At 39.8% G+C, this 28,000-nt stretch overlaps 2 protein-coding genes across 4 annotated transcripts in view; one reads left to right on the top strand and one right to left on the bottom strand.

The window, feature by feature from the left end:
* Positions 1 to 18: 18 nt before the first annotated feature.
* slc8b1 (solute carrier family 8 member B1) lies at positions 19 to 27,275 on the bottom strand. 3 transcript variants are annotated; one of them, XM_068005716.1, is made up of 16 exons: positions 26,887 to 27,275; positions 25,896 to 26,118; positions 20,546 to 20,698; positions 18,163 to 18,215; positions 16,812 to 16,869; positions 14,116 to 14,221; positions 13,178 to 13,345; positions 12,687 to 12,797; positions 12,117 to 12,173; positions 11,613 to 11,749; positions 10,675 to 10,816; positions 8,365 to 8,486; positions 6,599 to 6,752; positions 4,824 to 4,904; positions 4,669 to 4,733; positions 19 to 1,089 (listed from the first exon to the last, which is right to left on the bottom strand). In XM_068005716.1, exons 2-16 carry the CDS (start codon positions 26,100 to 26,102, stop codon positions 901 to 903), a joined length of 1,803 nt encoding a protein of 600 aa, XP_067861817.1. In that variant the 5' UTR covers positions 26,103 to 26,118; positions 26,887 to 27,275; the 3' UTR covers positions 19 to 900. The 3 variants fall into 3 exon arrangements, with proteins under 3 accessions (XP_067861817.1, XP_067861818.1, XP_067861819.1); XM_068005717.1 differs by lacking the exon at positions 26,887 to 27,275 and adding an exon at positions 26,554 to 26,619; XM_068005718.1 differs by lacking the exons at positions 6,599 to 6,752; positions 8,365 to 8,486.
* plbd2 (phospholipase B domain containing 2) overlaps positions 26,873 to 28,000 on the top strand; it is a 29,733-nt gene continuing 28,605 nt past the window's right edge. Inside the window, exon 1 of the mRNA XM_068005719.1 lies at positions 26,873 to 27,277. Coding sequence (XP_067861820.1) covers positions 27,030 to 27,277 — 248 coding nt within the window. The 5' untranslated portion in view covers positions 26,873 to 27,029. The remainder of the gene's footprint in view (positions 27,278 to 28,000) is intronic.

The following is a 28,000-nucleotide window of genomic DNA, read 5'->3' as shown; positions in this document are numbered from 1 at the left end:
TCATAGTTACACAGAAACTTGTAAAAATTAAAATTTATTTCACATAAATAAAAAGTTGCTGTACAATAGTGACTCATCATGGAATGCAAAATTCAGTTCTGAAGTATAGTCCCCTAATCCTGTACAAAAACCAGGGCCAATCTCACTTGAAATAAAGTATTTCCCTTAGTTATTAAATCTGATTCATAAATCAATAATGTGTAGACTGTTGGATGAGGTAACCTTAAAAAAGGAAAAAAATTCTATCACCTACTATAGTGCAAAGTGCTCAATTATCCATATAACAGCATTTAATCCAAGTAAACTAGTGAAGCATAGACCAGTGGCATGTCAAGTTTGGTTTACATTGATAAAGGGAGGGGGAAACCCTGCCTTACATCTAATGCAGATGGAGCCACTATGAATTCCAGCTTCAGAAATGAAGCAGTGGGTGAACAAGACATGGAGATGGTTGAAGTTGGAGGGGGAGGGGGTGAGCAGGCAGGGGAAACCCAGTATTTTAAGCCTTGCAGCAAAGAAATCACACCCAAACATGCTTCATATATTCCACCATCTTCCAGCCAAATATGTTAAGGAACCATATTCAAGTGGTATCAGAGACCACAGACAGAATTTTTAATTCTTTAAACCCCCTTCTTCCTGCTCCCACCCTCAGAAGGGGACATTGTTGCAAAATATAAAGTGAATTTAATTGAAAATTCAGAGTTTAGCAAAATAACTAAGACATCTTTGTGAAGTCATAAAACTAAGGTGCAAGTTGTGTTCCAGTACAAAAGACACTTCCCTTCCCCCAGAAAAAGTTTCAGACATCTGACAGCAGAACCACAGTAGTCTAAATACATCTATTTGTATAGAAAATGGGACAATTTGTTCACGTCAGCCTATACAAGGAATAGAGTTTTAAATATGTATAATGTTTGCTTCAGTTAATAGTGCTATTATAACAAATAATATATAATACAAGACTAGAATAATGCCATATGTATGTCCGAGTTTAAAACCGTGCATGGGAATAAATATAAATGACATAATGAGACTTAAGCCTAGTGATCCAACTAGAATCCAATCCAGGAGGCCATCACGTTTAATCTGGGGAAAAATAAAATGAATTAGTAAATCTGGCATTACTGCAATTATATTGAACCTTAATACAATAATATCATGCATTCTGAAAAGAATGCTGACAGCATTTGAACATCAAGACTAGTTAGGTTTAGATGTACAACTGACATGTAACATTAGTTTGGAATATTGCACATATGAAACCCCAAGATTAGATTATGAAATATGGAACAGGATCATAGGCTGAGGGTTACCAAGTAGGAGGATAAATAGGCTGACTGTCATCTTTGTCAAATCTGCTTATGCAGTTCCCATTTGCAAATCTCATCTGCTTCTTAAATGCTGTACAAAAAGTATCTTATTCCAGCACAGAGCTACTAAACACAAGGGCAATATGAACCACCCCAAATGAAGCATTTCAATCCACCACGAACATCCTTCAGGGATAGATTTTAAGACAGAAGTTCAGGTTCAGATACAGCGCAGTATAAATTGTCAAGTGTATATATAGGAGGGGGGTGGGGGAAGACAATTTTAAGTTACATTGAAAAAATGCTGGTATGAAAGTAATATTTTAAAAAGCACATCCAAAAATCCTACAATTTACACAGTAACAGTAGTTTGATAAAGATGAACATAACTTGAAAGTTGTTTTTCTTTTTAAAAAATTACAATCAAATCCTATGCATCCACAGTTCAGAAATCACCCTATTTGAATAACAACCTAATAATAGACACAAACTCCACTAATTCAGCATGGAATAAGTAGAGCAAAAGTTTACACCCAGCAAGGCTACAGATTGGATAACAGGCTTTTGAAAGCAGTGCAGTCTCTCTCCTCTGGCCTTCAACAGTCACTCATGATCGACCTCCACAGGACTGCTCTTGCTTTATTCCATTCTTACTCAAGTTAACCATAGCCAGAGCATCTCTAGCAATGGCTTCTCTTCCCACACCATTACTTCCAGTCACCCCCTCCCCCCCAGTGATCCATCCTTTGCACCTAGTCTTACTTATCTATATGCTGTCCCTTGCAACATCTGACGTCACAGGATCAGCTTTCACATGTATACAGATAACACCCAGCACACACTCTCTGCTGTCAGACTACTTGTCCAAAATCCAGCCTTGAATAGGCTTTACCTTCCTCCATTGGAAAGAATTAAGCAATCGTCTTTGGTCTCCACCACAAACTACATACTCTTGCCACTGACCCCATCTCCCTCCCTGGCCACTATCTCAATCTTGGCATTGTGTTCCACCCAGAGCCAAGCTTCCAACTTCATACCCTCATCACTGAGAACATCCACTTCCATCCCTCTAAAGTACTTATCATAGTAGGAACAGCACTGAGGGCAGCCATTTGGCCCATTGTCCCTGTGCCAGCTCTTCAAGAGCTACCCAATTAGTCCCATTCTCCTGCTCTTCCCCCATAGCCCTGTAATTTTTTTCCCTTTAAGTACTTATCTAATTCCCTTTTGAATGTTTCTATTGAATCTGCTTCAACCTTCCAGGCAGTGCATTCCAACTCACTAAAAAAGTGAGTCCTCCTGGCACCTCTGGCTCTTTTGCTGATCACTTTAAATCCATGTCCTTTGGTTACTGACCCTTCTGCCACTCGAAACAGTTTCTCCTTATTTACTCTATCAAAACCAGTCATGACTTTGAACACCAATCAAATCTCCCCTTAAACTAAACTTCTTCAGTCTCTCCACATAACTAAAGTCCCTCATCCCTGGCAGCATTCTAGTAAATCTCTTCTGCATCCTCTAAGGCCATGACATCCTTCCTAAAGTGTGGTGCCCAGAATTGAACCCATAATCCAGCTGAGGTCTAATAGTGTTTTATAAAGATTTAACTTCCTTGCTTTTGTACTCTATGCCTTTTAATAAAGCCAGGATCCCATTTTTTTTAATATAAAGTCTTCTCAACATGTCTTGCCACCTGCAAAGATTTGTACAAATATCCCCAGGTCTGTGTTCCTGCACCCCTTTATACCCTTCTAAAATTGTACCATTTAGTTTATATTGCCGCTCATTCCTCCTACCAAAATGTATCACTTCACACTTCTGTTAAATTTCATAAGCCATGTGTCTGCCCATTTCACCAGTCTGTATGTCCTCCTGAAGTCTGTTACTATCCTCCACATTGTTTACTACATTTCCGAGTTTTGTGTCATCTGCAAAGAAATTATACCCTCTATACCAGAGTCCAGGTCATTAATATATATATCAAAAAGAGCAGCGGTCCTAATACTGACCCCTGGGGACCACCAATGTATACTTCCCTTCAGTCTGAAAAACAACCGTTCACCACTACTCTCTGCTTTCTGTCCCTTAGCCAATTTTGTATCCACACTGCCATTTGTCCCTTTAATCCCATGGGCTTTAATCTTGCCAACAAGTCTATTTTGTGGTACTTTTATCAAATGCCTTTTGAAAGTCCATATACATTATCAACCACACTACCCCTCCATTACTTCAAAGAACTTGTTAGTCAAACACAATTTGCCTTTAACAAATCCATGCTGACTTTCATTTATTAGCCCATATTTTTCCAAGTGCCAATTAATTTTGACCCAGATTATTGTCTCAAAGTTTTCACACCACTGTTAGTCTGACTGGCCTGTAATTGCTGGGTTTATCCCTCTTTTTGAACAGGGGTGTAACATTTGCAATCTTCCAGTCCTCCAGCACCACCCCCCATATCCAAGGAGGATTGAAAGATTGTGGCCAGAGCCTCCACAATTTCCACCCTTACTTCCCTCAGTAATCTAGGATGCATCCCATCTGGACCAGGTGACTTTTCTACTTTTGAGTACTGTCAATCTTTCATGTACCTCCTCTATCTTCATTGGCTGTAAAGCACTTTGGGACGTCCTGATGTCTTTACTTCTGCTCATTTGCCACTGAAATCCTTGTGCCTGTGTCATCTGTTTTATTACTCTAATGGTGCCCTAGCCTGCCTCCCATCCTCCACCTCATCCAGAGCTCTACTGCCTGTATCCTATCCCACATTAAGTCCCATTTGCTCTCCACCCCTGTTCTCGCTGAACTACATTGGTTCCTGATCCCTCAACACCTCAAATTTAAAATTCTCATCCTGGAGTTTAAATCGCTCCATTACCTCACCACTTCTAGTCTTCAATGTCTTTCAGTCCTTCCACCCAAGCTTTGACTTAATCCTCTTATGCATCTTCTCCCCTCCCTTATTAGCACCTATGCCTTCAGCTGCCTGGGTCCACTCTAGAATTCCTCCCTAAAACTTACGCTTCCAAGGTCCTGCTCAAAACTCACTTCTCTGACTAAGCTTTTGGTTACCGCTCAGCGTTTGTTTTCCTTACATCTACTTAGTACTGTGGGATTTTTTTTTTTTAACATTAGAAAAGTGCTCTACAAATGCAGGCAGTTGTACTACAAAGCTATAATCCACAGCAGCCTCTGTCATACTGCACACACTTAAATGCTATTGTGTAAATGCTTTGTATTTTTAAAAGTCTACAAGACTGAAGGAAAGACTGAGCAATAGGTTTTGATGGAAAACACTGATTTTTCAAAAAAAGTACACAAACATGGTTTCTCAAAATTGAGAGCATTTGACACATACCTCAAGGACATTATTATTGTAGGGCATCTGAATTAAGGCACTTAGGCCAATACCAAACAGCATATCTACAACCCAAGTTAAGGAAACATTTTTATGGCTATTGCAAATTGTATGTTTGAATACAGAAGGGAACCCCAAAAAAATTCAAAGGATACTAAATATTATTCCACCAAAGCATGCAGCAATAGCCATACGTGGGTACCCCTGTCGGGCTATTGTGATGTCAGAGAACAAATCTGAAAATTCAAAGAGAAAAATTACAGATGATACATCAGAAAAAGAAACAAAGCAAGTCTTTCACTCCCTCCCCCCACCCAACCTCATTTTTCACCCAACATGCAAAGTTGGAACCATGATTACATAGTATATGGGTTGTTAGTGTGGTAGTGCACCACTTCCCAAAACAGCCACCCCACCTTAAAATAGAGAAGCATCTTTCACACCCCATTTAAGGAAACCTTGGTCTGTAAAACAAACTTATATTCAATATTTATTAGGACTCTCATTTGCTTCACATTCTCTAAACAGTCTATTAAAAAAAAAAGTGAGTTGAAGCAGGAAAGGAAACTTCTATTAGGAAAAATTATTGACCACTAAGTGTCAGTTTGGCTCAGTTAGCACACTTGCGGCAGAAAGCACTGAGGTAACACTACAATACCAAGGGATGCTGCCACCATCAGAGCTGCTGTCTTTCATACACACTAAACAGAAGGTCCAGTCTGACTATTTATGTAGTCAGAAAACAAACCTTGCATTAATACAGCACCTTTCATGACCTCTGAATGTCCAAGTGCTGCACAATGAAGTCCTTTTTTTAAAAAAAGTATTTTATAATCTAGGCAAATGCACCAGCCAATACACACAGAGCAAGATACCAAAAACAGCAGAGATAAATGACCAGGTAATCTGTTTTTGGTGACATTGGTCAAGCGATAAATTTTGGATTGTACACCAGGAGAAGTTTCCCTGCTCTTCAAATGGTGCCATGCAATCTTTCACATCCACTAGAGGGGTCAGACAGGACTTAGTTTAATGTCTCATCAGAAAGACAGCACTGCCAATACAGCACTCCCTCGGTACTGCACTGAAGTGTCAGCCTAAATTATGTGCTCAAGCCTCTGACTCAGGAGTGCTACAGAGACACAGCTAAAATCTTGATCCCAGATCCCATTGGAATTATTTGACGTGCAGGGAGTTCTTCCCATGTCATGACCAACATTCCTCTTTCAACCACCATCAACCAAATTCACTGGTCACCTCGTTTGTTGCTTTTGTGGAAATTAGGTGCCATGTTTGAGAACATGAAAAGGTGCTTCATAAATACATTTTCCTCCTCCATAGGTCAGATGTGTATTGAACAGGAATTAGATACTTGATCATGCCAGAGAGCTTCAGTTGGTCAGTGACAGTGAGGCATTCTAATTTTTCAGTGACTGCTTTCAAAACTTTAAGACCATTATACTGGGGTCATATTCAAGTCATTAATCACAAAGTATTTAAACACAAAAAAGTTGGTTGCCATATGCCCTTCCCAAATCATTACTTCTGATTTGGGAAGGGCATATGGCAACCAACTTTTTTGTCAGTTCAGTTATATAATTTTGTTCCATGTTCCATGAACATTACACTTCCTTTTTAGCACATTTAGAAAAGCTACTTCCATAGATGTTTAAGCACTAAAGGAGGCCATTTGGTTCATGGTCTGTGCTGGTACTCTTGCTAAAGCAATCCAAAACTAATCCCACTGGCCTGCTTTCTCCTACTTCAAATGTGCATCTACTCTTCTCAAAAAAAAATTCAACAATCTGTGCTTCAACTCAAACTATTCCATGCTCCAACAACTCTACAGAATAATTTCTCCCAGCTTCAGAATATTTTAAATTTATGACCTTCCTGTTCTAACTTCCCCAGCCAGGAGGAAATACCATACCTCCAATACTGTTTCCCCAGGCTAGTAATGTCAATCCCAGAACAGTATTACTCAGGTTAAAAATGACTCCAAAGGCATGCAAGAGATTGACAATCTCGGTGGCCACAGTGTTAATCAGTACGATACTGAAGAGAAACCCAATAAAAGAAAATACCTGAAAAAGAAAGCAGAATTACATGAATTACTGAAGTTCTATAGCCATGATAAATGACAAATTTAGTAAGCAAGACATCATATTGTTTCAAAGCATTATAAAAAAAGGACATTGCATTGGCATGTGAAGGTTGACAACTTGTTTTGCATTATACAAGAGTGCAAACCCAAAATGGTTACAAACTATTTAAAATGCTAAAATTCCAATGCCAAAGCCCAATTGTGGCCATGCAAAAAGAAGATAAATGGCTAACCAACATTTGATAGAAACTCAAAAATAATTCAAGAAAACAGACGGTCAAAGCTTGATCTAGAGGGAAGTAGACATAAGCCACCAATCAAGATGAATTTTCAGAAATAAGCTCTCCACTACAGTTCGGATTTATCAAGATCTCTCGAGCCACAAAACTGAATTATCAAAGGCCAAAAGTGTTCGAAGGTTAAAAGCAAATGACAGATTTTCACAATGATTAGATAAGCTACATTCCTTTGAATATATAAAAACTACATTGCTATACCCCAGTTTCCAGCAGTCTAAACAAACACCAAGGAAGACAAATAGTCAACCAAGGTAGAAGACTAGGAAAGATCCAGTAAGACAGCCATTCTAGAAACAAAAATGAGTACAACAGAAGCCAAGAAGTCAAAAGAGCTTAATGCAGAGGGAGGCCTAATAATGAGAAGTGAATCCAGTTAACAGTTGAGAAGATGCCTAAAGAACCAAGCCAAGAATACATACAATTTTTATTTGTATAGTAGCATTATGGATAGCAAAAGGCCACACTCAAAACAACAATGTCATGTTAAGGTTAATTGAGCTATGGATGCATTGCTGTAATGCTAAATAGTTGTGCATATCAATATACATCTACCAATGAGCTGTTGCAATTCCAAAATCAAGTAATTGCCAATTATACATGTAATAGTGTGTAGAGTTAGGAAAATAAAACTGGGTAGAAATAAGTTATGTGGTCACTCATTTCTTGATCTCTGGCCAGCTCAAGATTTAAGTGTTTTTTAAAACCAAGACTGTACTTTATTCAGGCTGTTGGAAGAACAGTTTAAAAAATTGTTATTCAAGCTGTCTTAATGCAAGACATGATGTGGAGATGCCGGTGATGGACTGGGGTTGACAATTGTAAACAATTTTACAACACCAAGTTATAGTCCAACAATTTTATTTTAAAATCCACAAGCTTTCGGAGGCTTCCTACCTGAGGAATGCAAAACAACTATATAGCATCACATATTAACCTAGACATAGAAAGGCAAACTCCAATATTTTCCTACATTAATTGTAGGCATATCAGGATTTTCCAGTTTATTGGTTAGGGTAGTGGAGGTAAAAACCTAGTCAGTCAGTCATTCAAGAACCAGTTAAATGCTGCAATGAGGGATGGAGGGAGAAATTGTAGGGGTTTCTTTGGATGCCAATAGGCCTCCCTCATCTATACATTTCTTTTGATGTTCAGATCTGAAATTTTGATTTCCATACAGGGGCTCAGGTCCCAGACATTAATTTGACTCACTAAGAATAGTACAACTCATACCCCTCATTCATAAGAGCTTTGTTTGAAGGGTTGCTATTCTTAAAAATAGAAAATTGGGCTTACACAGTGATACTTTGGTGGTTCCTCATTCTTTGAGGTGAAGAAAATCAGCATTGCTAAAATTAACGTAATCAGCAGAATAGCAGCCCAGACAGGAAACTGGCCATTGATGAGCAACAAGCCATCTGACAAGATAAAACAAAAAACTTTAAGGCACATCACATGAAAAGACTAGATTGCTGTGTCATAAGTAAAATCCAGCTACCATTGAGCTGTTGCAATTAGCAGATTAAAAATGGAAGCTAAAACAATCAATACTGAAGCATGACACGCACTGGTTTAGAAACAGATCTTCACAAGGTTAGTACAGCACATTAAAGCTCCAGCAATACATAATGAAATTCAAACCAGTTATATCCTCGGAAAGGGCCAAGTAGTCAGGAACCTCCTAGTGGAGCACCCAGCACACAAGACTGAAAGGATCCTAATGGGAGGCCTGGGCAGGGAGGGAGAAATGCTAATAGGAAATTTCAGCAATGCTCAACTGCCAGCAGGCAGACTGAAAAGGGCAGTGTTCTCTGGTTCAGACCCGTCAAAAGGGACTGTACATTGATTCATACAGACAGGACTTAAATTCCATTGGAACACCTTGGCTATTGCCCATGACAGTGATCCAAGATGCAAGTCCCAACACCCATACCTTTGCTTATCTATCCCTGCTTTTGAGATGTTAAGCCTTCAGTAATGTGCCCTGGAAACAAAAAAGGTAATTTTAAACCTAACCAGCCATGTGGGAAACTGATGATTAAATTAGCCATCCCTTCTGATTTTACTTTCCATTGACGTCATGGGAATGTTTTTTTAAAAAAAGACGGTGCATAGAATGGGCCACTGATCTGATCATGTTAATTTACAGTCAGGAGGATTTGGTTAAAATTACCCCCATCTGCCAACAGCTTTTAGCTACAGCATTCTTTTCAGGACAGTCTTCAAAAGCAGTAGAGCATCACATCAGATGTCATTTAAGAGTTTTTTTTAAAAAAAAAGCAATAAGAGTCATAATTTACAGTAGCCATCCTGCCACAACTTCAAGTGAATATTTTTTTTAAAATGACACCCATAAACCTAGCATACTCATTTTAAATTAAACTTTAATACTCACTATCAATAGTTTTCCTTCCTCAGGTTTCAAAAATCAGTTCATTTCTAACTAATTCCTTCTGTCCTTCCTTACCACCACCCCCAGTTCAAGGCAGAATCAGTCTTTTACAAAAAAAATTGCAATATATTGCAACACAATAAGTTTGTTACAGAAATCTGTAATTGTAGTTTTTTTTAAAAAACAAACCAAACTTGTTCAGGCATGCTGACTGGATTTAAATTGGTAGCCACTTTAGAATTTTTTCTTTAGCCAGTAAGAAGTTTTCATTTCCCCAAATCCAATCCTAAAGCAACATTAACAGTTTACTTACATGACACCTGTTCATAACCCAGCTAAGCCCACAGTTTGAGGTTCTAAAATTACACTTATTTGAAGTTTCACCCACTGCACAGTATTTCTGGCTTCTCATCTCTACCATAGACCATTCCTACTGCACCCTCAAGGCGATTCTTTGACCCTATTCCAAGGTCAAGTCACCAGGTAGCAAAAAGCTGAGGACTGAAATTACTTGTTTTTTTTTAAAAATGAAATTTACTTATTGGTGTCAATTTTAACCCTCAGTGGGGTTTTGCATAGGCAGGGTGAGTGAAAAACACCCTTGATGCCAATGAGCTGAAGTAGAGATTTTTGCATCTCAAGATTAGATAAACATTTGAAGTAGGGGGAAGAAAACAGGCCAGTGGGATTAGTTTTGAATTGCTTTCGCAAAGTGCCAACAGACACTGGACCAAATGGCCTCCTTCAGTTCTGTAAACATCTATGGCAGTGGGATATATAAACTAGTTTTTCTAAATGTGCTGTAAAGGAAGTGTCATGTTCATGAAACAAATGTATAACTGAACTAACTCCTGATTTGGAAGGGCATGTGGCAACTGACTTTTCTTTAAAAAAAAGTGTTAATAAGTGATTAACTGGACTTGAATAGGACACCAGCCCCCACCTGCTGTAGGTAGGCACCTCATCTGCTTGAAGAAATAAACTTGGCAACATTAGGAAAGGCTAGAAACCCCCTCATTTTTAAAGGACTAACCACTGCCAGGTGAATGGGGTTAAAAATCAGCCATTTTTCTAAGGGGCAAATTACAACTAGAACTACTTGGTGATCTGGAGTTAAGTTACAAAAATGGCTGGCCTTATACCAGAATCAAAGAAACTATCATAATGGCATTGATTCAAACAAACAATCACTAATCAAAGTAAAAAGTTCTTACAATAGCCAGATTTAAATGTGAGGATGCAGGCAAGTGAGCCAATAACAATCTGTAGACAGTTCAATGGGCGTTTCCAGTTCTGGTCTTCCTGGTCTAAATCCACCACAGGTATACAGATTAGAAGCAAAAATTCAATTGGCAGCTAGAAGAGAACAAGAGTTATTGAAAACAGTGAACAAATTTGCTAGGATTTTTGCAATTGCTGCATCAGGCAGATGGCCAAGTCTAAAATTAGGAAACTAAACTACATCTAGTCCAAGGGGGAGAAAAAGAAGTAGTGCGAATGGAAAAAAAAACTATGGTGAAACAGGCCACAAGCCACTACTGGAAAATAGATGACTAAAATCAGTGCTGGAAAAAAGTGGTTAGAGTGCAGATGAGTAACTCACATCTGGAAGATTCTTTATGGGGGGTTAAACATGAGAAAAAAAGGGCAGTTTCCTATTGTGGCAATCTAATTTTCCCCCTAGTCTTTCAAAGCAATTTTAGTTGTTTAAGCAGGGCACACCAAATCTATAGCCATTTACTTGGCTGCATGAATATGCCACACATTCAACATATGAAATAATACAAGTTAATTTTCCCCTTCGAGGGGAACAAAGAATAGTGAGATAATAATCAGCATTTCTCTGTGTAATGCATTGAAAATTGGGACCTCACATGGAGTCAGCCTTAACTCAGTGGGGTTCCCACTCATCCAAGTGAAATTAGGTCATTAGACACCTATGCAGTTAGTAATAATGCAGAAAACGTAGAAACGGAAGTCAAAATGTAGAAAATTAGGCTTAAAAAAAAAGGGCAATTTTACAACCATATCTAAAGCTATGAACAACCCCATCACCCAAGATTTTCTTGGGATGGTCTAGAACTCAACTTGTCCCATTTCTCCCACTCCCACCCCCACTAAAAAGCAAAAAAATATTTCAAGTCAGAATCACCTTCAGACATTTGAGGATCTTCCAGGGTAAGCGTTTCCTCCTCCATATTTGGAGGTCAATGGGGTTAATAGCGTCCAACAAAATCGATTTTGTAGATTTGGATTCTTCTGCTTCAATTAAAGATTGATACTCGCTTGCTGAGCAAAAATAAAGTTTTGGTTAACACTTCAAAAGAATGACTAGACTGCAGCATTACTACATTCAAAAACTTAGTGTTGTAACAGGATATTTCAAACTGAGTAAAACTTAAGAATTTCACACAACTACAGCCAAGTCATGATCAGTGAGGAACTGTCCTTGCTCTACACTAGTTTACTAGGGTTTCTGAATTAGTGGAGCACTGAAGAAATTACTCAACTAACTTCTGGTAAATTACACAGATTTTGCTTCTCAAGTGGATAATGTTTGTCCTATATGAAAGGCAGTTTTCTGAAATTGTAGATAACTTTATATACATATCCCCAATGAAGAGAACTGTCTGGTTATAATACAAAATATGCTTACAATCTTCATATGTGTGTCTCCTGATACAAGATGGATTTGTGTCCTCAGCATAACAGACTGAAAAACAAGAGTTTTGTACTGATTACCAGAATAGTTATATTGTTCATCACTTACACCAGTTCACACAGATAGTACCAAAACAGATTCGGTTTTCTTCCCCCCCCCCCGGTGGTGCAAGACCTGGAGGATTGGCTTGTGCTGCTTCAGCTTCACAACAGCTGCCATTAGTGAAGCAGAAATTACATTTTTTTTAAGTTTCCAAATAAATTAGGACTTAAAAAGCTGATTGGATAATTACCTCTAATAACAGGCTGCCAACAGGAGGTCAGTAAGCATGAACGCTGCCTTCTCAAATTACCATGGTACAATTTCTTTAGTGAGTGGTGGGAATGTATAATTCACTAGACTACTTCAATTTGTCCATTTCCCTTCATACACAAGGTTATGCACTCCAGTAATATTTTGTTGAACCAAGGGCAGTGACATTGGACAGTCAATTGTGCAGTATAATTGGAATCCACAAGGCAAAGTTATCTGTGATTAGCTGGTTAAACAATTCAATGCACTTACTTTCTGATTCACTACTATAAAGGGAAGCAGATGCCTGGCTTTTGCCCCTTTTGTAAATTATACTGCTTATGATCACCGTGAATACATAGACTGCATACAGAGCCAAGTAACCTATGGAGATAAAGTATAAAACAGATTAACTGCACTACAATACAGTCAAATAACCCTACATGGAATTACTGCAATTTTAATTGAATGAAAAAGTGCCAGCAGCTAAAATTGATCCGTTTACTTGTAATCAGAATTTGCTCAAATATTCAAAAATACATTTGTACAGATCATATCTACTACTTACTTTATTATTTTATAATCTAAATAGCTTTTCATTATCTGAACTAAAATCAGTTCTTCACCCATCAGTAAATTTTAAGCTCATGTTCAACTTGCCGAGTTTAACCACATTTTACAAGTTGGCTTCCTCAATCCAATGATTGAACACTACTTGTAATTGTTAAGTAACTTTTTTTTTAAAAAAAATCTATTTCTCTCACCAAGCGCTTGTCCTAAGTCAATACTCTTGAAATAGATGACTAGGAAAGTCCAGAAGACTGCTGCCATGTAGAATATCACATCTCGAAGGAAAGGTCTTGATGCCACTGTAAATGGTCTTGCAAGGGCAACACCTCCAGCAACAACAGTAGTTACAAATATACCAGCACCTGCAAAGTTGAGGCAGTGACAAAAGGATAGGTTTGCAGAAATGTTATAAAATAATCAGGGCAACTAATTTACCTCAGTATCTGCTTAAAAAAAAATAGCATTTTTACTTAGAGGCTTTTATACAATAGTAGTTAGGCAGCAAGTAAATAGTTACAGGTAAGCACTGTGGACATTTATTTAGGATTTGTTATAAAGGTATGCCACTTCAATTTTTGAGGGGGAGGGGGTGGGGAGAAAGAGACAAAGAGGAATTTTCTGACCAATTCTTAAGCTAGGCCTGAGAGGCCAGTAACTTGATCTGTTGGGCCAAAATGGCCTATTGGTGCTGTAAAATTCTGTAGGAGTCTGGAGAGAATTCAGTTTTACTGGACAGCCAAGATGCTTCAAGAAGGCACTGAAAACACAGGCAAGTGCCATCTCAAAAAAACCATGCAAAAAACTGCTTAGCTAACAATGAAAAAAAAATACACCACAGATGGAAGAATCTGCACTAGCCATTTTTAAGGCTGTAATATCAAATGGGATATTCCAGCAACACAGTAAATTGTTCTTCACACTGTAGTGTGGTGGCACAAGGGCTTACCTACACTTATTCTCCAATGGCTGGGTCACACTGCCACATGGGAAAACAGCTCATTACAAAAAGAAAAACCAATCTGGGCCATTCCTACCAAACACCAGTAGAAACCAATGGTGAATAAAATTATTTGCCAAAATTATTATTTTTTTTTAAAAAAGTGATATCAGAACTGAAAACAAAAAAACTTACCAAACAAGGCTCCAATTGCCAGGTTTGCTGTTCTAGGATCAGAAAAGGCTACCATTGCACTGAATATATCAGGTGCTCCATTGCCAAGGGCAAGGAAAGTTACACCATGATTAAAATCCATCAAGGAAAAATTTACTATATACAGTCATCACAGCAAACATCTTTACAAAGAAGCTTCACAATTACTACCCTGAGATAAGAACCATCACCTGAAAATGGAAGGTCTCAGTGCAAACAATTTATAGAACTGAAAACTAGAATGCATCTCAGCATTGTCAAGTATGAAATGTTTACAAATCTGGTGTGAACAATCTTAATTAAGATCAGTTAGTTGTAAGAAATCTCATTCAAGTCCAAAAGGTCTCTACAGGGTTATCAGATAAGTTGAAAGGTCACTTCAAGTGTACTCAATTGAACAGACTGTCAAAAAGCAGGTAAATAGCTCACTTGCTTTTGTGTCATTTTCAAAGTTGCACATATACCCATTTCAAAAAATAACTACACAAAAGAAAAGGGTTGTCCTATAAGAGGTTGTGTAGAATACTATACTACTGGGGTTAAGAATGAGGTGTGATCTCTTGAAATTTAAGATTCTGAGGGGGCTTGACAGGATAGATGCAGAGAGATTGCTTCCCCTGGCTAGAGAGTCTAGAACTAGGGGGCAAAGTCACAGGATAAGGGGTCGGCCATTTAAGACTGAGCTGAGGAGGAATTCTTCACTCAAGGTTGCAAATCTTTAGAATTCTCTACCCCAGAGGACAGTGGATGCTGAGTTGTTGAGTATATTCAAGGCTAAGATAGATTTTGGGACTCTAGGGGGGAAAAAAAACCAAGGGATATGGTGACTGGGCAGGAAAGGAGTGGAGGTCAAAGGTCAGCCATGATCTGATTGAATGGTGGAACAGGCTAGAGGGGCTATATGGCCTACTCCTGCTCTTATTTCTTGTGGTCTTAAAGAAAGTGCAAGAATCTCCATTATAGCATGAAATGTAATTAGATACTTTTGACAAGCCAAGGTCAAAAAGTAAATTTACCCAGCCAGATATCTTGTTGCCTACCTTGAACTAGTCACTAAAAAGCATTAGTTGATTTATATTTTCTTCTTTATACATTGAGTTGTCAGCTGGTTGCAAAATAATGTACTTAGAACATTAGCTTATACACAGTTATATGTTTTGTAGTAAAGTCTACAATTATTACAGATGGCTGGCCTACCAACACTATTCTTCCCTGCTTTACAACATTTAAGTTCCTGAGACACTGGTCTTAATGACAGAAACTTCATTAGATCAAAAACAAGCAGTCATATTTAAATGTGGGTTAGAAGTCAGTTAACCCTCAATCTAAAATCAATGCATTTGTTGCCTGAAGTGTACTATTTCAGGAGTAGGGAATTAATAATTTGAAGATTAGATTGATAGAACATTGTTCAATATATTTGGAGCATGGTTTAATGTCAAATATGCATTAGGGGCTTTGCTAGGCTACTGACTAGATTTGGAAGATTTAAAAAAGCAGAACAGACTACAATGAAAACTGACTTGAGAAATACTAAAATAGAACAAAGCAAAAAAAAACTATACTATGGACTAATACAGACATCTTGTAATGACGGGGACTATGATGTGATTCAGGCAAGGACAGAGGCAAGCAAGCAGACATGGAGGAAAAAAGAGACAGACTTGATGGTGGATGGGATATATGTGGTTTGAAGCTGAACTCAGCGTCAAGCAAGGCAGAGGTTTATCCCAAGCAAGCAGGCCAGGGTGGAAGAAACTCAGGGGCTAGGATGCAGAGTTTTGGGTCCTGGACAAGCATCTTGGCTTTATCCTTACTATGAGGAGTTGGACAAAACTAGTTCCTCCACAACTTGATGTCAGGCAAGCAAACATCAGTGGTGGTCTTGGAGTAGAGTAGATCTATGTTGTATTAGCATATATACAAATCACACCTACAGATTATGTCACCAAGCAGCAGCATGTAGACAAGGAATAGGAGAGAGCCAAGAACAAATAAAAAGAACAAACCCAGGACTTCCCTGCTCTGCATGACTCAGATGCTCACTGCCTTGAAGCTGAATAGTAGTTAGAAGTGGGCTTGCCCCCTGACTATCATATTGGATAGAAGTTAGAATAGTTAACCCTTGACCATAAACATTGTATGATTTTTGTATGGTAATGATATTCAATGGCAAGCCTCAAAACTAATATTCCTAAATCCTAGCATCAGTGGTGATAATTGTAGAAATGGGATCACTGTACAACGTGTCCTTTTTTGGGGGGGGGGGGGGGGGGGTGGAAGAGAGAGCGAGCAAAAAGACTCGGGGGCATATCAAACTCCAGAAACACAAAAAGTTAGTTAATTTGACAATTGTCGACATATGTAAGCTTCATGAATATATCCCATAAACTGAATCATGTTGATTAAAAGCTTAGAAATTATTTGTAATATTAATACAATGTTACCTGCCAGAACACAAATCGGTTAACACCCATCTTAATATGGCATGATACCTCTAGTAATAGCATACAAAGTGTTCATCTAATAAAACATAATTTCTAAACTTTGGTCTTAATGAATACCAAAGTACAAAATAGACCTTCATTTCAGTAATTACTATAGTGCCTTACAATCGATCCTCCTTTTCTATATGGAAAATGTCCAAGTACTTACAGGTGATTAAAGAAAAAGGATACTGCTACATTATGTGACAACTTCAAGCTTGCAGAGATGGCAGCCAGGTTAGGACAAAAACTAAACATTAAAAAGAACAAGCATTTAATGAGTTAATAAGTCTGTAGTGTATTCAAAATGTATTTGACGATCAGAAGCTACTGTAGGAAAAAAACATTAGAACCCACAAACTGATGGTGTTCAAATAATGTACAATTAGGAACATTTCGCCCCCCCCCCGCCCCAGTCAGTCAGTGAATCAGTAACTAGAGGGCATAAATTCAAGACCACCACCTAAAGAATGAAGGAGATTTTCTTTCAGTGCAGAAAGTTGTCAGGATAGGGAAATGCTTTACTAGAAAGTCTTAAAAGCAGAATCCATAATAGTTTTAAAAAGGGATGGGGATAATTTTAAATAAAAATTTATGGAGAAAGGATAAGAGATTGTACTAAGTGGACAGCTCTTTCAGACAGACAGCACAAGCACAATGGACCAAATGGCTTTATATGTTGCTGTAAAAGATTGCAGTCCCAGCCACCCCACATTCCTGGGGAAGAAAGGAAGGAGAAAAACAGAACTAGTCTGAAATAATTTTAAATAAAAAACATTTGAGAGCATGGCAAGAGTTCTGTAACAGTCAAAAAAACTTGAGGGAAAAAAGAAACCCCCAAGTAGCAGCATTATAAAATCAAGGAAATAATACAGGAGCTTCAAGCAGCAAAAGAAGAAAAATGTGGCTAAATTGCCTGCAAAAATAATGGAGAGAGCAATAGGTGCTGGAGTAAAATTGGTGGTTTTGGCCAGAACTGCAAGAGCATGAAATCCTGTCACAAGACTGATTGAGGCAGAGACCATTATATATTTGAAGCCAATACAGGGCTATGGGAAATGTACATACAAGGCATTGGCATTGAGGCAGATTTCCTCTTTCAGTACTGTAATCTCCATTTAGTACTGTGTGTTTTTGGCATCAGGAGAGCCTATTATTCAATTGAACAGTTTCCAATCTCACCCAAATCAAGGATGGCTGACTAACAATTCACTGCTACAATGCAGGGTGCTCAGAGGTTGGGGCAAATCCTACTGTGAGCAATACCCAAAACTTTATCCTATGTAATTTAGCCTGGAATTGCAGTGAACTGTCAATGTGCACTGGATTGCAAAAAGTGTTCTGCAGCATCAACATCCCCACTTTGAGTTGTAGGCAGGGTTAGATATGACCTCAATGACGACAACATTCGATTATGGAGCAGGTCACCATTTATATCCTCCATAGTTTTGGAAACCAAGAGTAATACATCAAAAGGCTCAGTGCTGCTAAAAATTACATATTGTGCACAAATAAAGCAGAAGTTATAAAAAAAGATACTCACAATTCTTCAGCTGTTGTTCCAAGGAACGTGAATAGATAGATCAACCAAATAGCCTGTACAAAGATATACAAGAATATTTTTGGCCATTCACAATGCTTCATTTTTCAGTGATTATATTCATATGAAATGGGTTCACAATTTTAAAAACTTACAATCTGACAAGTCAAACATTTCAGAGAAATCCAAATCCATGCCCCAAAACAAATAAAATCATTGACTACAAAAGTTTCTTGCATTTTTTTTCCCTCTCTCCCATTACCCTTTGTTTTGTAAGACAGCAATTTTAGTGGAGGAGTACAAGTGGTTTGGTTTTAATTTAACACTTTTCCCCAATACTTTCCCTCCAGGATGTATTAGGTCTAACATCCACATATCATGGCAAAGATAGGAATTTTTTGTCTTCCATTTTATACAGTTAAGTAAGGTAACTTGAGTGTATAAAGAGTCTTTGGGATGGTTTGCTGATTTTTTTTTTGTTCTGTGATAAGAGTTAATTCATGGAGGGCAAATCCATGTGGCTAGCTGCAATACAGTAATCAGTTAAGATCAATTAACACTGATCATTGCTCCATCATTTTTAAAAAGCTAGTCAACATAGTTGGGTTAAAAACTGAATGATGGAAACACACAGCATGAGTGACATCTGTGGAGTGAACAGAAGTTAATATTGAGTGCTGGCCCTTCTTCAGGGCTTTAAAAAGAGATGGACAGGCGCATTAATACAATCAGAACGAGGGGAGGGAAAAATATAAGACAAACTAGAGGGGAATCATGCCAATCTCAAGTATTGGACAAAAGCATTAAGACATTAAAGAAATAAAAAAAGTGTAAATAACCAAGGAAGTGGGAGTCTGGGGAAAATGAGAGAGATGGAAAGCATGGAAAACCTGGGGGGAGGGCAGGCAGCTCCTGGATATGAAATTTAAAAACAACTATAGCCAAGTCTGAAGTTTGAGTTCAGACCAGAGGGTTGCAGCATGCCTTGGAGAAAGGATACCAGGGTAGAGTTTCAACTTGCTGCCCAAGTGTAAAACTGGTATTGCGGATTGGCCATATCATAGAAGCTACCTAATTTTCATTGAAAACAAAAATCAAAGGGTCAATTCTTCGATTTAGTCCCCTCCCATCAAAACTACTTTTAAAGGTCATGTGTCAACTGCAAGCAGCGCTGCTACACACCACCATAAAAGGCCTGAGGGAAGCCCATGGCAACATATCGCTTTCCCAAAGGGAAAGAAGCATCTCCTCTCAAACCAGTCTCCTATAGGGCAGATTGGCAACATGACAGGATTTGCAGGTTATACACAAATCCACATTCCACTGACGAGCATCTCTTACAAGTTCTCAAAAAGGTGTGCTGAATGATGCCAACTTGTATAGTTACAAATATCTATCTACACTTTGATGTATACAAATATTTATGATGCCATGGAAAATTCCACATTGTGGACAACTCAGCCAACTGAGAGATTACATTTTTATGCAGGTACCACTTAATTACAATACACTGCTTCATTCAAATTCTGTGGCAAGACAGGTCCCTCTAATTTGAGGATTCTCAATTTACAGCCTCCAGTCTTTGTTTCTAATCCTAATAACCTACAGGATATGTTTCCATCTATCCTTTATTTCCCATCCCCCTCAAGTTCTTCTATACAGACTTTCAATATGCTGTGCATTTGGGAATCCACTACTGAAAGTGGTGACTCAAAATGCACATCTAGTGGTCTGGTATGCTTTTGAAAGATAAAGTCCCCTTGCATTCTGGAGAAAGCTATAATCACAGGCACCACTCCAGGTTCACAGCACCATCATGGCGTTCTTTAACCTGTGCTGATCTTTCTGCTGTAGCTAAAATGGAGACAATAACCAGATTCAGAGCCAGTAACACATCATTTAGCTATCAGGACAAGGCCTCTAATCAGTCAGGAGAATACAGCTGTAGTCTACTTACCCAACCTTCCTGCAAAATAGCAGGTCTAGCAAGGTAACAGGAGTGCAGCTAAAGATTTAAATATGTTTTTAAAAAAAATGTAGAGCCACTTAGGGATTCTATCAAAGAGGCCAACATACCAGATAATACAGCAACAAGTGTCAGGGCATAAAGTACAAATTGTTTCCCCCCCGCCCCCCAACTCCTCAGCTTTGTAGTCAGGAAGATATCAACTACAAAACTAAAATTATTGCCAGCAACAGTTAGCTTATTTTCAGTTGAATATTGTTTGGTGTAGATAATGCAGTGGAAGTAACAACTAGCATCACCTTAATCTAGTCTATAATTTAACATGACTATTGACAAAAATACCCAAGATAGATGTAGCATTTACTCAATGCAAATAAAAATTAGCAATTAGGATAGATAACTAAATTCAGAGCAACTTACATACAAAACAATGGCCAACGGCAGCAGATTGTGGGGAAATCCACAGATGGCCCCCTGGAGGTAATCAATAAAGCCACCGTCAATTTTGCAGTCTTCAGTAGTTTTTACAAATGAACACCACTGGGACCCATTGAGCAGTAGTACAGTGTGACACTAGGAAATAAAGGCAATACAGTTAGCTGATTCAGCAGTATTCAATTTACAACCTAAACCAGGTTAGCAAAACCCATTCACTTGTGCTGTTACACAAATCTTTCAGGTTTCTTAACTGCAAGTAGTGTCAATAAAGCAATAAGATAATAGCCTTAAATGTTAATTTTGATGGTAAAGAGAAGTTGTGGATTTCTTCAAAGATTTAAGAGAAGGATGTTGGTACTTTGTGTAACAGGAACAATGGGTGGAATTCAGCTTAAATTGTTGCTAGTACCATTACATTTCTCGTGGTACAATCACAGACATCTTTATATCAGCCACCATTAAAAAGTCAGTACAACTGAGCTACATCTTAGATAACTAATCACATCCTATTAAAGCTGTAGTCCATACATATTGTACATCTTCTGGAGAACCAATTTATACAAAACCAGACAGCTGACTAATATTAATTATTGTACAGGTTCTGATTTTAACAAGATTTTTTAAACTAGGACTAGAACCACAGTGAAGACAATTTACACAATTCACTGTGGGTTTGACAGTTCTGCCAGGAGCAAGCACTGCAACCCACATGCCAATATAACAGTTGAAGTGTAAACAGACAGAAGGCAGAATGAATATGCTCGAATCTTCAATTCACTTGATATACATTGAACAGGACTCCCATTTTAGGTAAAATTTAGTTTCAAGTCAAGGAGTTTCTTGAATTTAAAAGTAGTTTCCCCAAAGCATGACAACTAGAGACAAGGCAGTTTATTTCTTTAACAACACCTTCAAATTGAAAAAGGAACACTTGTAGGTGTTCTGGTGGGAATGAGGTTTACCCTCAAATGTGTCAGCCTTGGCTCAGTGATAGCACTCTTGTCTTAGTGTCAGAAGATTGTGGGTTCAAGTCCCACTCCAGAGACTTGGGCAGATAATCTAGGCTGACACTTCAGTGCAGTTCTAAGGGGGGGGGGGGGGCGCAGCTACACTGCTGGAGATGCCATCTTTTGGCTGAAACATTAAATCAAGGCTTTGTCTGCCCTCAGGTGGACGTAAAACATCAGCTACAACACTGGCATCTGCCTGACAAAGTGGAAAATTGCCCAGGTATGTCCTGTCCACAAAAAAAACAGGACAAATCCAGTCAATTAACACCCCATCAGTCTACTCAATCATCAGCAAAGTGATGGAAGGTGTCGACAGTGCCATCAAGCAGCACTTACTCACCAATGCTCAGTTTGGGTTCCGCCAGGACCACTCGGTTCCAGACCTCATTACAGCCTTGGTTCGAACATGGTCAAAAGAGCTGAATTCCAGGTGAGATGAGAATAACTGCCCTTGACATCAAGGCAGCATTCGACAGAGTGTGGCATCAAGGAGCTCTAGTAAAATTGAAGTCAATGGGAACCAGGGGGAAAACTCTCCAATGGCTGGAGTCGTACCTAGCACAAAAGATGGTGATGGTTGTTGGAAGCCAACCATCTCAGCCCCAGGACATTGCTGCAGGAGTTCCTCAGGGCAGTGTCCTCGGCCCAACCATCTTCAGCTGCTTCATCAATGACCTTCCCTCCATCATAAGGTCAGAAGTGGGTATGTTCGCTGATGATTGCACAGTGTTCAGTTCCATTCGCAACCCCTCAGATAATGAAGCAATCTCTGCTCGCATACAACAAGACCTGGATAACTTCCAGGCTTGGGCTGATGTGGCAAGTAACATTCGCTCCAGACAAGTGCCAGGCAATGACCACCTCCCTTGACATTAAACAGCATTACCATCACCAAATTCCCCACCATTAACATCCTGGGGTTCACCATTGACCAGAAACTAAACTGGACCAACCACAAATACTGTGGTTACAAGAGCAGGTCAGAGGCTGGGTATTCTGTGGCGAGTGACTCACCTCCTGACTCCCCAAAGCCTTTCCACCATCTACGAGGCACAAGTCAGGAGTGTGATGGAATACTCTCCACTTGCCTGGATGAGTGCAGCTCCAACAACACTCAAGAAGCTCAACACCATTGAGGACAAATCAGCCTGCTGGATTGGCACCCCATCCACCACCTTAAACATTCACTCCCTCCACCACCGGAATACAGTGGCTGCAGGGTGTACCATCTACATGATGCACTGCAGAAACTTGCCAAGGCTTCTTAGACAGTACCTCCCAAAACCACAACCTCTACCACCTAGAAGGACAAGGGCAGCAGGCACACAAGACTACCACCTGCACATTCTCCTCCAAGTCACACACCATCCTGTGTTGGAAATATCACCGTTCCTTCATAGTCACTGGTCAAAATCCTGGAACTCCCTCCCTAACAGCACTGTGGGAGAACCTTCACCACATGGACTGCAGCAATTCAAGACAGCAACTCACACCACCTTCTCAAGGGCAATAAATGCTAGCCTTGCCAGTGACGCCCACATCTCGTGACCGAATAAAAAAGATCCCATGACACTATTCGAAGCAAAGAGGAGGGGGATTTCTCCCCTTTGTCCTGGCCGATACTTGTCCTTTAACCAGCATCACAAACAGATTATCTGATCATTGTCGCATTGATGTTTGTGGGAGCTTGCTGTGTGTAAGTGGGCTCCCACGTTTCCTGCATTACAACAGTGACTACACTTCATTGGCTGTGAAGAGCTTTGGGATATCCTGAGGTTGTGAAAGGCACTATATAAATGCAAGTTCTTTCTTTGCCCAATACCAAATCAGGACACTTAGAGAACAGAGGAGGATTTTTTTTTTGTTACGTGCCATAAACCAGAAAATAAAGATTAATCTAGAACAGAAGTTAATAGCATGGAAGTTAGCAAAGAAAAAAAAGTTTAAACAGCTCAAAAATGAGCCTAGAGCCATTACAGCTGGTTAGAACATAACTTTCAAAGTTTCCATCAGAAATAGAGTATGGTTTTGCCCCAAGCACACCAAAGAAAGGTACATTTTTGTTATAATGCCTAAAGTCCATTTGAAATGGTCTTGTTACAGAAAAAAAGTACTGTACAGATCACTTTTGATCTTTGGGATCTGGGTTCAAATTCAGCATAGGAAGTTAATTAAAAGTCTCTTATGGCAAAAGGCCTACACAAAAGAGTCAAGGTAAGCTCAACATGAGTTGTGCAAAGGCCCACAGTGCAGAACAGTTCAGAATACAGCACTAAATTGACCATCTAAGGTCAGTGAGAAACATTGAAAGCTTACACTGATATACAGAAGTGCTTTTAAGGGACATTGTTAGGGTTGAGTAGGCGTTAATAACTATTGAAAGCATTAGTAATGCAGCAGATGCTGTAATCCCACCTTGCAATTGCATAGGAGCATCACAGCTGAGTTTTAAAAAAACATTAACACTTGTGTTTATATAGCACCTTTAATGTAGAAAAGTGCCCCAAGTTGCTTCACTGAAGCATATTCAGGCAAAAATCACAATGAGCCAAAGGAGATATTAGGAGAGGTGACCAAATTAAGATGAGTATTAAGGACAGTCTTAAAATGAGGGAGGTAGTGAGGCAGAGAAGTTTAGGGAGACGATTCCAGAGCATTGGCCTAGACAGCTGAAGGTATGGCTGCCAACAGCAGAGCGAAGGGAGGGAAACACACAAGAGGCCCGAGTCAGAGGAACAGAGTTCTTTTGCAGGGGTGGGGGATGCTGTAGAAGGTTAAAGAGAAGGAGGAGCAAAGCCATAAAGAGTTTTAAACACAGATGAGAATTTAAAATTTTTAGCTGTTAGAGGATTGAAAGCCATGTACATCAGCAAGGGCAGAGTTTTAAATAAGCTGAAGTTTGCAGAGCATGGAGGATGTTGAGCCACCCAGGACAGTATTGGAATAGTTGATTCTGGAGGTTATGAAGACATGGATGAAAGTTTTAGCAGCACATGGGCTGAGGCAGGGGACAGTTAGAGGTGGAAGTAGGTGGTCTTTGTGATGAAGGGTCTGGGAGTTGGAAACTCAGCTCAGGGTCAAATAGGACCTCAAGTTGCAGACAGTCTCGTTCAACCAGAGGGCAATGGAATTGGTGGCAAGAGTAAACAGTTTGTGGTGCGGGAAAGATGATAGCTTTAGTCTTCCCAATGTTTGACCACAGTTTCCTCAAGACTGTGCTGTCAGGCTGACAGCACAATGGCAGTGGATGGGTTGAGAAATAAGGTGACAAGTTAGAGCATACATGTAGAAGCTGACCCCATTTCTCAGATGATGTCACCAAGAGGCAGTATGTAGATGATGGAGGTCAAGGATAGATCCTTGGGGAACTTAAGGTACAATGTGGAGGGGTGGGAAGAGAAGCAATGATGCTCTGGCCAGGTCAATTGACACCACTTTTAGCCAGAGTTGCACAGTGTCAGTCAAGGAGTTCGAGCAGGACTTACAGCAAACAAAAAGCAAGATACTGCAGATGTTGGAAATCTAACTAAAAACAGAAAAGCAAATACAGTTTATTTACAGAACTATTTTTAAAAGAATCAACCAACTGCAGCAAACAGAACTCATGCATGACCAAAACTACATCATGATGTATCTCGAGAAGTTGATTTCTCCAGCAAAATGCAGAGTGGAGAATAGTTACATACAAATTATGTGTATAAAATCAATCCCAGTCACATTCAGAAGTGCAGTCTCCAAACATGATTGATGGGAATTACCAAATCATCTCCATTCTGGCCTGAATGGTGGTGGTGTTATTATGTGTAGCCAAGTGAGAGCAGTCCCACTGAACTAGGGAACAGAGGAGAGGATGGTGTGGTCAACCACAAAGAGGGCAAATGCACAAGTCACAAAGGAAGTCATTCGGGACTTTGATTATGGCCATTTCAATGCTGTGGCAAGTACCGAAACCCGATTGGAGAGATTCAAACATGGATTATGTGATGTGGAGATGCCGGTGATGGACTGGGGTTGACAAATGTAAGGAATCTTACAACACCAGGTTATAGTCCAACAGTTGTGATGTGATTTTCAAATAAAACTGTTGGACTATAACCTGGTGTTGTAAGATTCCTTACATGGATTATATGGAGCGCAAAACGTGTTAAATGCTCACTCTCCCTATGCAACTCGTACGATCAGCCGATTTCCCACTCTCGTTACTTCCAGAAAAGTTAACAAAAAAGTGTTCTTTAAGTTTACGTTTTTCTAGAACACTTCACCCAAAACGTAATTTTTTGATTCAAGAACTGCATTTTCACATACTACATATAAAAAAATACCTCAATAGTACCACTGTCCACGTCTTCAAGCAGCAGATTGAATGAACTTCCATTAAAAGTACCACTTTTAAAAGAACAGGGATCACTTTTTCCTGTAGCAGTGCCAAATGGATGTGATTCGGTCGCCGCCAGGGGCTCAGCTACAATACACATGACAGTCCAGAGCAAGAGAGACCGACAGATCACGGCCGCATCCCCAGCTGTCATGGCTATAACTCGGACTCTAGAGGAGGGAGGGGGAAAAAAAAATCAATGCACTTTACATTTTCAGTTGCCGCTCTGCGTTTACTATCTTTCAACGTTAGACAGTTGTGTAATAAAACAGTTATCATAGTATAATCAAGCCTAGAGAAAAGTCCAGTTTCCATTAGTGAGTATAAAATGATTCCATAAAAAGTTAATAGTAATTCGTCCAAGTACGGGAAAAAAATACAACCCACAGAGCTGCTGTGGCCCGAAACTCGGGTATATGCAACAGGAAGTAAATACTACAAAAAATGAATTTCTAGGGGGAAAAAAACTTACACGTTGACGCCATCAGTAACATACATATAATGTCAAAACACCTTAACCCTTTATTCTGAGTTTCCAAGATGTATAAATATAACATCCTCCCCTACCAGCCGCGTAGACGTAAATATACTACACCAATACCTACTCCGCTCAACGCAGGCTATAGAGCTGCTTCCTCTCCCCCTATTTAAAGAAGTTCTGCTCCAATTAACGCACCCGGGTCAGGGGAAGACAGCAGAACACGGTCCAAATACCTTCATGTGCATGTCCACGTTAAGCATAAAAACATCGCGCATTAAAGCAGACACAGTTAAGTGTCACTTTTATTAACTTGTAGTTAGTCTTTAAGTGTGGATCTTTTTGAATTGCACTATCATGTCATTATCAATTCATTGGATTTTTCTTCAAATTAATATTTTTTTGGATTATGCGTAAGCTACAAAAAAAAAATGTGTGTGTATATATATAAAATACAAACCAACAGCTATATGCATCCTGCTCTTGTGCAAAAGGAGACTCGATCGTGTAAGTAAATTCCAGGGCGAGTTAAGAGGGAAGTTTGAGAATCAAAACCTCCCAACTCAGCTGGTGTGTGAGTCACGTGAGCCCGGAGCAGGCAACATGGCGGCAGCGTGCGGTCCCGAGCGGCTCCGGCCGCCTGTGTCCCACCGGAGCCCGGCTCTCTCCCTCTCCCTCCTGTCTCTATCGCTGCCGCTGCTGCTGGCGGTCGTGGTGTGCGACGCGGCCTCCGAGGCGATGCTCCGCTCCGTGGTGCTGGATAAACGCAACGGGCGACTCCAGGTGGTGCCGGGGCTGCGGCGCGACGGGATCGCGTGGGCCAACTTCACCGACAGAATCAAAACAACAGGGTGAGTACCGGGCCTCGGAGGAGAGGAGGGAGAGAGGGAGGGGCCTTGCGGGGCTTGTCTCGGCGGTGCGCTGATTCACTCTGCGCGCAGTGAGGGAGTGGTGGGTGTTTAATTTATTTTTTTTGGTGTGGCACATTGCGTTTTATTATTTACAAATTCGCCGCAGCGTTCTTAGAAATGTCGTTAATTGGTGCCGGGCACCGCCTGGCAAGAGGCTGCGCATCGTCTGTCAGAGGGCATCAAAAGATCATCACCCTGCCCCATTCACTAGTCCTTCGGCTGTAGCGCCGCTAGTTGTCAGTTGAAGTCTTTTGAGGTGTGATGTCAATGTGGAAATGTGAAATTCACCGTTTCGGGTTGAAAGGTGTTTATGAGCAACCCTCTGATACTTAGTCCGTGTGGCCATTCTTCATACGTGAGCCCGGTGAGTGTTGGCACTATTTAATTGAGGCTAAGGGTCAAGAGAACTGTGGTCGGCCTCATGTTACTCTCGCCCAATGCTCACACCTGCACATTTTCCAGCAGGAGTGGAGAGATAGTGAACAAAAACAGGAATCTTAACCATTCCCCTTCATAGTTGAGGGGTGCTGAGCAATTTCACTCTTTCTCTTCCCCCCCCCCCCAATAGACAATCACTGAATGAACATCTAATTCAAGATACTAGGTGTTAAATCTTTAACCTTCCTGGTCTGGATGGCACATTGCTGAATCATTTTAATCATT

The sequence above is a fragment of the Heptranchias perlo genome, chromosome 25 (assembly GCF_035084215.1).
Source record: "Heptranchias perlo isolate sHepPer1 chromosome 25, sHepPer1.hap1, whole genome shotgun sequence".
Lineage (NCBI taxonomy): Eukaryota > Metazoa > Chordata > Chondrichthyes > Hexanchiformes > Hexanchidae > Heptranchias > Heptranchias perlo.
This window is presented reverse-complemented; position numbering and strand designations above follow the sequence as displayed.